The 12,164-nt window shown below is 37.1% G+C and overlaps 1 protein-coding gene across 2 annotated transcripts; it reads right to left on the reverse strand.

Moving 5' to 3' along the window:
* Positions 1 to 232: 232 nt before the first annotated feature.
* Positions 233 to 11,711, reverse strand: LOC118801902 (leukocyte immunoglobulin-like receptor subfamily B member 2). 2 transcript variants are annotated; one of them, XR_005006587.1, is made up of 8 exons: positions 11,430 to 11,711; positions 11,194 to 11,229; positions 10,285 to 10,554; positions 9,845 to 10,141; positions 8,902 to 9,171; positions 4,052 to 4,330; positions 1,805 to 2,083; positions 233 to 343 (listed from the first exon to the last, which is right to left on the reverse strand). XR_005006587.1 is itself a non-coding variant. In XM_036562309.1 (6 exons), exons 1-6 carry the CDS (start codon positions 11,458 to 11,460, stop codon positions 4,293 to 4,295), a joined length of 942 nt encoding a protein of 313 aa, XP_036418202.1. In that variant the 5' UTR covers positions 11,461 to 11,711; the 3' UTR covers positions 3,363 to 4,292. The 2 variants fall into 2 exon arrangements, 1 of the variants encoding a protein (XP_036418202.1); XM_036562309.1 differs by lacking the exons at positions 233 to 343; positions 1,805 to 2,083 and having other exon boundaries at positions 3,363 to 4,330.
* Between the last annotated feature and the right edge of the window lie 453 nt (positions 11,712 to 12,164).

Raw genomic sequence — 12,164 nt, forward strand, 5'->3', positions numbered from 1 at the left:
TAAACAGATTGTTTACTATAGTTTTGCATAAAAATCAAATAATCTGAAATGTTTTTCTCACATCTGACTCATGTAATATATAGAAAATTTGTAATTCTATGTTCTCAATTACCTATGACAGCTCTGTAGTGACTCTCCTCTCTGTGGATGTTTACAGTGGTAGAGACCTTCATCTGACTTTGAGACAGTACTGATGGTCATCTCTCCTGTAGTCTGAGTCTGGAGGAATAATCCATCTTTGTAGAACTCTTTGTAGACATTGTGTGGTGATATAAACAGTGTAGAGTCAGAGGATCTCCCTCAGTCACAGAATGAACAGAACTGTCCAGAATCACAGAACCATCTGTAGAAGAGAATAACACAATTCTGAAAACAGAAATAACTCAGTGACCTCTGTAATGTCAGATATGAGCTAATATATAATTGTGGGATGGATACAAATTCTTCCAGCAGTTTCACATTCATGGTTTTTCAGTAGATTTCAGACATCTACTCCAGATTTGTAACTGTAATAATACTATTTTAATCTTCATGTGTTATTATAGTCTCTACGGTGTCAATCTTGTGTTGCAGCCAAGAGCTCTCTCTTTTTGCCCAGGGTTTGGACATTTATAATTAACTCTAATATTGTCTATACTATTGCCCTAATAACTATCTGTAACCTAACATCCTCAAAAAGAATTAAAAGACTCAAAGAATGTCAATGAAAATGAAAAAGGATAAAAAGGAATGAAAAAGACTTCAGCCACTGAGTTCTTGGCAATCACAGTGCAAATAACATCTCAAAAGATCCCTTCTTATTCCCCTCTGGGGTGATGAGGTAATCTCCCCACCCCTTTTACACAATTCCATACCATTTTAGTCCCCATCATATCCAAACCTTACACATTTTTTGGTAACCCTTAAAACCAAATGCATATGATGTCTTTTTTAAAAAAAATCCATTCTGGTCTAACCCGTACCAGGCTGTTCCCTCCTTTCAGGGTCCTCTTGTGCAACTCTCTTCTGTGAGTTCAGAAGTTCACCCCCATCAGAGATTCCAGTCCATAGTCTGCTCCCCTTATATTACATTTTTAGGAGGGCTCCAAGCTCTCTAGTCAGCCTATATTTAGTTTATTGTTCGTTAAACAGGGAATGTTTTATTCAATCTTTTCCATCACTTGTAACACATGAGGAATGCTTTTTGGTGTTATATAGAACCATACAACACTTTAAGCATGAAATAGTTCTATACAGCACTAAACAGAACCATTCTCTTTACTAAAGAACCTTTGAAGAACCATCTTTTTTAAGAATATTTTAGTACCTTATTAGGGTCAGGAGGCTTGCATGCATTGGGGATGTACAGCTACACTGCATGGACTTTGAACTCCCTTCAGGGTCTCCTATGGCAGAAAGGTCTTAGCAGAAGTGCCAGATTAAACCTACCACCTATATTAGGTAGCAGCAACATAGGGCAATGTCTGTGGTGGATGACAATAACTGCAAACAGCACATACTGCTGGTGATGATAGACTGGAATGCCAAGTTTGGAAATGAGACAGCTTTGGAAGCAGGAATGAAGCCGGACAACAACTTTTTCATTCAACTTCAAGCTACCCAAGTAATGTATGTACACATGGACATGATGAGATGTACTTTACCAAAACCAAACAGACTATATCCATGGTTGTCTCCAGACATTATATTTACTGGATCATGGCTGGCCCTGTGAGACTAGTGAATGCATCTAATAAAAAAAAATACAGTTAGTCAGTTTTATGAATTCTGTGAGTAGTCAGAGCTAATAATGATGTAAACTCACTGTGCACTGTGATGTTAACAGGATTGCTGCTCTCTCCAGATTCAGACTCACACCGGTACACTCCAGTGTGGGATGTGTAGAGGGAGCTGATGCTGCATGTAGATCCTGTAACTGATCCCCAGCCTGATGAACAATCTGACACCTTCTCGCTGTTTGTGTATCGTCTCACTCTCCATCCAGTAGAGTCACTCTGTCCCTCACAGCTCAGTGAGAGAGAGTCATTAATAAAGTGTTGAGTTCTGCTGGGACCGACCATCAGAGAGACTGGATGAGCCATATCTCATAAAAAAAACAGATTAGACAGACATTGTTTTTCTCAGCAGGGGCATAAAGATTAGTACATAAACATACCACTCACTGATATAATTTGATTATGTAGATATGTACTAAAACAGGACTGCATTTCCTCACCAGTGGCTTTGTACTGCCACACTTTGTGTGATACATTGGTTCTGCTTTCTTTGCTCTTTCAATCATGTTTATTTTCACTTGCAAATACATTGAGGGTGACCCTCATTTACAGTGTGGCTGAGACGAATATACAATGTACAAATATAGTGCTTTACAATATCCTGTATGGAATTCCAGCTGGCTGTAGCTAAAACCAGATTTTCCCAGTTCAGTAAAAAACAAAATAAACAAAAGCCAGTGTGTTTTCTCTTTTACAGCCACAGATGGCCAGCCAGCTTTTTTCATATAGTGTCCTCTGATGAGTGTTGTAAGGGTCACCAGTGACAAATCTCGGAGCTGAGTGATAGATTGAATCTAAAGGCTTAAATTACACTCCCCAGACTAAAAATTCTAATCTTCATAGTCCAGAATAGATAAAACACAGCACAATGCTGTTTACTGTTAATGCTGGTTTCTTTGTCTATTCTACAAAGAATAGTCATCACTTACTGAGTGTCCAAGCCAAGTTTCTGTCAACACAATATTAATGATAATAATTATTAACAATAACATTAGAGATGGGTATTTATAGTAGTAATAATATATATAATAGAGATGGGAATTTAACGCATTAGATTGGAAGGATGAGTTATTCCATAACTTGATTTTGCAATTTTGGACTGTCTTCAACATATGATGGAAGACTGATTGAGGGAGCGGAGTGAATTACTTGAAAACTTCGGCTAGAGTTCTAGGCGGCTTCTTCCTGGAGCTAGAATACCAGACCCCCAATGAATTCCAGGACTGAGAACTGTTTGGGTCTTGGACTGAGTCAGAAGATGGTGCATTTGGGTATCTAAGTTAGATGTAGTGCACTATGCTTCATATGGTTTGGTGAAGGAGCTTAGTTTAAGCAGGAAAGGAGGTCTACTTAAGTTGGCCAATTGTAAAGCAGTATGTTGAAATTAAGGTTTGTAAGATGAAAGAAAAGATGGAGCACATTAATTTGATTTAGTTTAAAATCTTGAAGGTGACATCGTTGTGAGCTGCTTAACATATGTACAGGACCCTGATGAACAGCAGGTGACAGCAGCAAGGAAAGGGATTCTTTACCTAGGAAAGAATCCCTTTCCTTGCTGCTGTCACCTGCTGTTCCCAAACCAGGGAACTAGCCGTATGTCTGTAAAAATTAAGTTTATTTCTTGTGCGCAAGTACCAGACACCTAGCCAGCTTGTGAAACAATGGACTGACACAGTTTTATAGCTGGACTGATGCCACTATTAGACCCAGTCTAATACTCCAGATAATAATGTATAACATAGCACTAAACACATTACACCACAATAAATTCATAGCAAATTAGGGTTGCAAAGAAGAAACCTCATGAGGAATCCGGACTCAACAGGGAAGTCCCTTTGGTCAACACCAGATTGCGAAGACTGTGCTAGTGTTGGATATGAGAACATGGCAGGTAAAAGGTTTGATGATATTAAAGCTGATTGTAACTATCTGACCAGAATGGACATCGAGCAGGGACGGCTGTTAGAAAGTAGTGGTTGTGTATAGATGTTGGTGGTGTCCTGTTCACAACAGAATGGTTGATCAGTTATAACAGCATATGAGGATCACTTGATTGAAATTCAAGCCCCCAAAAGCCAGTTATTGTGAATTGACATGACTCTCATAGACTGAAGATGAGAGAGCGAAGTCAACAGTACTCTGGAATTATAACTACAGTGACCATGGTAGTGCTACCTAAAGAAATGACACTGACATCAACACAAATAATAACTTTATATTTTCTATATTGACTTTATATTTTGCAGTATTTATAGATTGTAAACTCTATCACTCACCAGTAGTGTTAATCAAGTGTGCATCACTGTAGTGAGTGTAGTAGACTGGGTTTCCTCTCCCAGCTCTGCACCAGTGCTGTCCTCCATCAGAGACATTGACTGAGCTGATGGTGTAGGAGCGAGTTTCAGTCTTGGTCTCATTCTCAGGGTTCTGTGTGTGTTTGGACCAGTAAAACTTCCATCCAGCAGACTGATCCAGATTATAGTACAGAACCACTGGATTTCCTATCAGTGCAGCTCCTTAATGGCTTGATGTGAGTTCAGGTTTAGGTTTTTCTGCTGTTGGAGATAAAGCACACAGTTCAGACCATGAAGAGTTCACACACTTACACTGACAATTTTTCTAGGAATATAGGGCCAGATTCTTAAAAAACACGGTTAGAATTACCTTGATGTTAAGTGTAAATAGCGCTAGAATTTTTTAAAACTCAGTGTCCACTCATTGTCCACTCTTTTAGACACTCCTACCATGTTCAGTCAGAGACGATAGCTCATCTGCTGCTGCACAGTTTGTGTTGGTCATCCTCTAGTCCTTCATCAGTGGTCACAGGACGCTGCCCACAGGACGCTGTTGGCTGGATATTTTTCGTTGGTGGACTGTTCTCAGTCCGGCAGTGACACTGTGGTGTGTAAAAGCTCCAGCAGCACTGCTGTGTCTGATCCACTCAGACTAGCGCAACACACACTAACACACCACCACCACGTCAGTGTCACTGCAGTGCTGAGAATGATCCACCACCCAAATAGTATCTGCTTTGTGGTGCTCCTGTGTGGCTCCTGACCAGCGAAGAACAGGGTGGAATGGGGCTAACAAAGTATGCAAAGAAACATGCTGGCAAACCTTCTAACTCAGCATAAGAATCACCAAAGCATAACCAGAGGTGAGTTACAAAAAGGGACTACTTTGTATGTGTTTCTAGCTTCATGTAGATCATGCAAAAAGAACAGACTTTTGGAACGGTTTGGAAACAGGATAACCTATTTATTAGATCTACGCAGAACCCGACAGTAATCAGATTGTCCACAGTCAGGGCTCGATTTAAGTGTTGGATACTCCCTGGTCAAAAAACAAAAAGACAAAAATCATCATACAGTTGTCACCCCTCCACTTTCTATCCCTTTTGGATTAATGTGGTCATGTCACCTCCTGTCTATATTTTAATTATATTGATATTTGAGATTAAACAACAAATTCCCTTTAAAGCACTTGCGTTAAAGTGCATTTAAATATAGACTCTGTGTACTTCAGTGTGCACTGTGTGCATTTAAATTTGGATTGTGTATATTTAAATGTGCACTGTGGGTATATAAATATGGACTGTGTGTATTTAAATATGTATAGTGTGTATTTAAATATGGACAGTATCTTTGGTAATATGCTGGAGCAACTTTTATCTAAAAGAGACCCTGTAAAACTATTAATGATGATAATGACAATTGTTATCATTATTATTATTGTTGTATTATTGTCACTGTTATCATTAAACTATTCTTATCATTAAACTATTGCAGCTCCAGTGAAGCCTCAGCTCTGAATTATTTTTCCTGCGTCTTTCTCTCTCCAGATCTATGGAGTCAAATTGAGGTCTTTAATAGTGATGAGAAATACAACTATTACAAAAATGTGGTCTCAGTCAGATGCAAAAATAATTTGATATTGCAAACAAAGAAGAGAAATTGTGCTACCTTTTTTCTTCTTGCAACGTTTTTAGTATAAATCTTTTTCTTTGCGTTTTGCGATTTACACTCATAACACTTTACATGAAGGGTACATGATCTGCCAGGAATCAAAGCATTTACTAATGAATAACTTATCAGAAAGTAATGAGTCATTAATCAGGAACAAAAGAATTCATATATATATACATATATATATATATATATATATATATATATATATATATATATAAGAAGTTATATATTAACAACCACAAGATTAAATTACTAACGCATGTACTAATGAATGAAGATGAAGGTAATAAATCTGAATTTATCAGGAATTAATGTGTTAATTTATGTTTGTTGTCACCAGATCTCCCTGAGACACAGTGCTCTGGAATATTGTGTCTATCAAAGTCAACTGTGTTTTTTCTTCTCATCATCTCATCCTTCCTTCATCTTGCTTCATCTTGCTGTGTAAGCAGCCCTTGTATTTGCCTGTCTCTGTCTGTCAGGTCTTGAGTTGTGTTTTTTCTTTCTTAAGTAATCTTGTTTCTACCTACCTAGTGACTGTCTATTTAATAAAATTAAAAGCTTACACTGACATCTTTTTGCAACTAGTCATCATTTGTAACAGTTGCCATAGTTTTATTTAATTGTTCATGTTAATAATATGACACATTTTAACTCCTATGTTGATACACAGTTCAGTTACCACTGAACTTGAAAATTAGTTAATAATTGATAGGCAAAGTATAGTGCCTTCATGAGAAACACAAACACCTTACTACTATTAAAACCAAAAAGGTTTACTGTAAATAAGTAAACAGCAAACCAAATATTTAAGCTACTTCACAATGAATTCAGAAATAACGGCATTTGCAAATCTGTTCTGTTTCACCACAGATAACAGCTGCATGTTTTACATGTTAGTCAGAAAAGATGTGAGGTACGAAAATACATACTAGCACTCACAACACTCAGACAACTAGGAAATACCATGTGCAAACATTATATCTGCGATGTATATTGTGTATATAGTTCAGTATGCGTATGCATAAAATTAAGAAAAATGCTTTCATGATGGAGATTTTTAAATTATTATTTCCATGATTTTCACTCGCTTCTCTTAAACAGTTTAATAAAGATATTCGCCCAAGACTTTATGGCTGCTTGACATATAGCAGTTATCGCAATTACTGCCACATACTGGCAAAGGAAAATAGCTGCGGAAACAGTTGAGTTTCATTCCAAAATACTGTTTCCATTACTAAAAACAATAGATATAACACATTTTAAAAAAAGAATAACAGATGTACAATGGGAAACACATTTTATTATTAATTATTTATTATTATATATTTATTATTATTAAATAAAGGTGGTATTTATCATAATATCGGTGGCATATATTAGGATAATTCACAATTTTAATAAAATCAAATGCCCATTTTCAGTAAATAAATTGCAGTGTGACATAGGTAATCATAAAGTGCATGAATAGGATGAAACTAACAGAGCTTCTAGCAGAATTTTCCCATTCCAGCTTAAATGGTGCAGCAGTCACTTTCTGGTTCCTGAAGCTGCACCATTTGAGGTGGAATGGGAAAATTCGAAAAGTGTGCTGGCTGATGCACCATTTAAGGTGGAATGGGAAAATGTGAACAAGAATCTGGTAAGAAGCTGACTTCAGGTTTGTGTAAGAAGGTGCCGTTAATCTATTATGAATACACAAATTAAGTAATGCTATAACTTACCTAGTTACAAAGTATTAAACATCATTGTAAATAAATAACTACTACATGAAGTTAAGATCCCCTATATAGCCTATTACATGAAATAAGCTTAATCTAAAACCATTTGAAAAAACAATCAAATCAACAGGTTCTTCGTGCCTCACCAACCAAACAGCCATATCTGCTCATAAACATCACACAAACAATACGCATCACACAAACATGAGTGTGGATCGCTGCGTTCCCTCTGTTAGATAATCCCATCGTGCAATATTCTTGAAACAGCTAATTTTGGACAGTATCCTTCCAAAACTGCCACTCTGTAATGGTACTTAATGCAGTCCAGCAGCGATGTTGACCGCCCCAAAATGGCGGCGCTGTTGACGTGCCTGGCTGGACCCAACGCAGCATCTAGGTATGTATGTCTATGGTTGAAATGACGGGCTGTGCAGCGGCGGCTCCAGCTGATGATGTGAAACATCCATGACATGTCTTTCCATCTTGGCCACATCTCTCTCCTCCTCCCACGCCCCCAAATCAAAAAGAGCTCACAACTGATGCACAAACAAAAAAGAGTAACGCAAAAGGGGAAAGTACAGCAGAAAAAAATGGGACCTTTTATATTTTTATAACTCTATTTTTTTATTATTTTATTATTAAGAATGGAAAATGCAAAATGGAAAAAAGCTCAGAATTCATGATTTAAATGCATGTTTTACATGAAACAAACTTTGTTTTGAGGGACTAAAATAAAAAAAAAAATGTAGTTTTTTTTATTCAAAACAGATATTGAAGAAACACAGATTTAATTAAATCAGAATTTAAGCACGTCAGTTCACTTTTTAATTATAATAGAAAATACTATGCTTATGTCAGCAGTTCTTCCCTTATAATTCTCAGCTCTGTTTCTAAAAAAAATGTTTTTCTTATTTCTTCTTTCTTTCTTTGTATCTATTTTGGCAGCCAACTGGAGCTTCACTTGTTGTGTGTCTTTAATATATATGGGCTCATTTACATGTGGATTTTGATTGGCTCTTGCTGAGAACCAGATGAAAATACAGCAGCATTAAACCACATCAGACCACTGACCACCGCCATAATGACTTTATGAACAGCTCTTATTTACTGCGCTACACATGTTGCACAAAGTAACACTGTTACTGTGGAGTTTTATTAATTCGAACCATTGTTTCTTCTGAAAGGAATGTTTTTTGTTTCAGTTCTACACACCATAGGGTCACTGCTGGACTGAGAATAGTCCACCAACCAAAAATATCCAGCCAGCAGCATCCTGTGGGCACTGATAAAGGACTAAAGGATGACCAAAACAAACTGTGCAGCAAAAGATGAGATACTGTCTCTGACTGAACAAGGCAGGAGTGTCTAATAGAGTTTTGTTTTAGTTCTACTAACATAATACACTATCCTCTAAAATACATAAAGCAGTAATCTTACCTTTCACTGCAAGAGTAACAGGATTGCTGGGTTGTGATGATGAGGGTCTGTTATTTCTCTCTCCTCTACACCAGTACTGATCCTGATCTGCCGCTGATCTGATGGTGAAGGTGTTTGTCTGAGACTGACTGACTGCAGTTCTACTGCTGCCTTTATACCATTGATATCTCCAGTTACTGTGAGACTCTATCTCACACTTCAGAGTGACTGACTCTCCAGTGAACACAGGACTCCATTTGGGCTCTGCAGTCAGTGTAGATCTGGGTAAAGCTGTGGGAACAGAAGAGAGGAGAGAGAATAACCCATACAGTTTACATTGCTCTATCAGTAATTGAACATGTCATTGTAGAAATCTTAATGTTCACATCGTAATATGTTTTTTTAGTTGACCATTTGACTTGTAAGAAATAACTGACTGAAATAACTACAATACTGTGTAAATGTCTTAGGGACCAAAGCACAAAAGCTATTTAATCAGGCTGCAGATGCTTGTTAGCCCAGAAAAACACCAAAATTAGAATAATTACAAATAATACTAATAAAGAAAGTGGTGATTTCACATATGTCTATGTGTTTACTTAATCATTTCCAAACCTCTCTTTATAACAGACTGGTGGCATTTGTAGTTACCACCCAATACTTTCAATGTTCTTTCAAAGTTTTTGTTTGATGGGGGCACTGAGGAGAAATCTGGAACCAAACTTTGTTCCTCAAACAAGCTCAAAAGATATCAACTATATTTTGAAAACAAGAAATGCTTGTACAATGTTTGTTTCTGATGTACACTGTATAATTGGATATTCCTAAATGCAGTATTAAAATGTCCTTTTGTAACATTAAATAAAATAATTAAAAACTTAAGACAAAAACTCGCCCAGCTTGTGATTTGCTGATATACTAATAATCTAATTTTACAGAAATGTAATGATATTTATGAACTCACCCTTTACAGTGAGAGTAACAGAGTTACTGTACTGTGATGATGTTGGTCTGTAAAGTCTCTCTCCTCTACACTGATACTGATCTCCATTAATCACAGCATCTTCTCTGATGGTGAGAGTGTCTCTGTTTACAGTGTCATACACAGACTGAGACACTGCAGTCCATCTACTCTGTTTATTCTGTTTATACCACTGATATGTCCATCCATCATGAGTGATAATCTCACACTTCAGAGTGACTGACTCTCCACTGAACACAGGACTCTCTGGTTTTACAGTCAGTGTAGGTTTGGGTAGATCTACAGAAAGAAGAGAACAGCAGTGCATATTCAGAGCTATTTAGAGTCAGTTTCATTATTGAAAACACAAACTAAACATCTGGTCTCATCTGTATTTCTGTGATACTGAGGTTAATGAACACTGAAGAGATGATCACACTCACCTGATACAGTCAGTGTAACAGCATCACTGATCTCTGATGACTGTGAGTGTGTTGCTCCTCTACAGGTGTATTTTCCACTGTGAGACTCTGTAACAGGGCTATATGTAACTTCCTGTGCTGCACTGAATATGTATGATGTGTGATCATTCCTTGTCCAGCTGTAGCTCCACTCAGTGTCTCCTCCTCCCTGTTTGTCACATCTGAGAGTGACAGTCTTTCCTATAAACACATGTTCATCAGGCTGTATGGACACCACAGCTTTTGGTCTCTCTGTGGATAGAAAATAAAATACACTCAGAACAAACATTCCACTGATGCAATTGTTTTCATGTCTATATAGAAATAAACAATTTTGTTTTTAAATAATAGCACACAGAATGTACACATTCAGCTGCTCCTGAAACGAAATTTCTATATATCTGTAAAATTTACAAGAACAGAATAAAAGACTTTTTAAACAATTTGTTGATTAATTTTAAAGACACAACAGGATACATCACAGGTTTCACTCGCTCATGTATCTGTCACTTGTCTGTCGTTTGTTTCTGTATCCTGATCTCTGTCATCCTAACCAGACCAAAACACAGCCTTATTAAACTACAAATTAACCCCACAATTCTACACCAACTGTCAATGATTTCTTTATTATTCACAAAAATATCCCCATATTTCTAAAGAATCGTCCTGCTAACGAAGCCCTAATACAGCCTTATTCAACTCTGACAGTCCTATACCAACAGTTCTGTTAACCAGGTCTAAACACAGCTTTATTAATCTACAACATAATTAGTTCTATATTAACTCGACCAAAAGTGAATGATGTGTTTATATTTAGTTACATCACTGGGTCAAATGTTTATGTATGTGTATATGAATGTAATGTAGCACATGTCCATGTGAACGTTTCACCTTCGGTTTGTCTACAGTGGATGAGGACAATCAGCACTAAAGTAGAGACAGAAAGGATATGATGTATTAATATGAAATATTAGCTGGTATCACAGGTAGATTTAATGAATGAGTCGTGCAGAGCTGGAGCTGGAGATTCAGTTCATGACAGATAAAGTCTGTATTCAGACTGAATATTAACAACTTCATACAGCAGCTCTCACTCTAATGAAGACATAAAGAGAACATTTACTCACAGAGTATTACAGAGAGTGACCTGAACTCCATACTGTCCCCGTAATGACTGACTGACTGAACAATGCTCTGTGTTTAACACTCATCACTTCCAGAGAGAGAGAGAGAGAGAGAGAGAGAGAGAGAGAGAGAGAGAGTATTCTGCATTTTTCAGCATCAGCTCTCATTAAAACTGTAAATGAACACTACATTGCAACTTGCATAATGTTATAAAGTCGACCATTAATATATCTTCCCCTGATTGGCCAGTACTCCATTCCACAACACTCCCCAGCTATTTCGGAAATACCTTTGTTTGTCCATATTTAACAATTTTAGTAATGTTTTTTTGGATAAGTGGAACACAGTGCTGTACTTTTATCTTAGAAAAAGGTGCTTACTTTTACCTCACATATCAATATTCATTCAATGGAGGTCAGAGGCTAAACTGGGGAGGAGGGCAGGAAGGTTTGAGCCCCTTTCTGAAATATTATAGGACAGTTTTAAATTTTCCCATTGGAAAATATAGAACACAACTGATTATATATGTCATCTGTATAATGTCACAAAGCGCTGTATTTGGGCAGTGAGTGCGCTAAATGTGGTCCAGAGAGGTCAGCTTTTTCAAGTCTACTGTTTTTATTTTTATTAACAGTGGCCCTAAAACGCCGTCGTACATCAGCACCAGACTGTTATTAGTAAAAGAAACGGCTGAAACGGCAGTGAAAGAAACTGTGTTTAGTTTCTTGAAAGAACTC

Source organism: Colossoma macropomum, unplaced genomic scaffold (assembly GCF_904425465.1).
Source record: "Colossoma macropomum unplaced genomic scaffold, Colossoma_macropomum, whole genome shotgun sequence".
Taxonomy (NCBI): Eukaryota; Metazoa; Chordata; class Actinopteri; order Characiformes; family Serrasalmidae; genus Colossoma; species Colossoma macropomum.

Excerpts from the sequence above, each read along its gene's own strand:
- LOC118801902 (XM_036562309.1), bottom strand. The coding sequence starts at position 11,460 with ATGGAGTTCAGGTCACTCTCTGTAATACTCT. Across the intron at positions 11,230-11,429 it reads GTCACTCTCTGTAATACTCT|TGCTGATTGTCCTCATCCAC; the intron begins GTGAGTAAATGT and ends TCTCTACTTTAG. Across the intron at positions 9,172-9,844 it reads TGTTACTCTCACTGTAAAGG|CTTTACCCAGATCTACACTG; the intron begins GTGAGTTCATAA and ends CTGTTCCCACAG.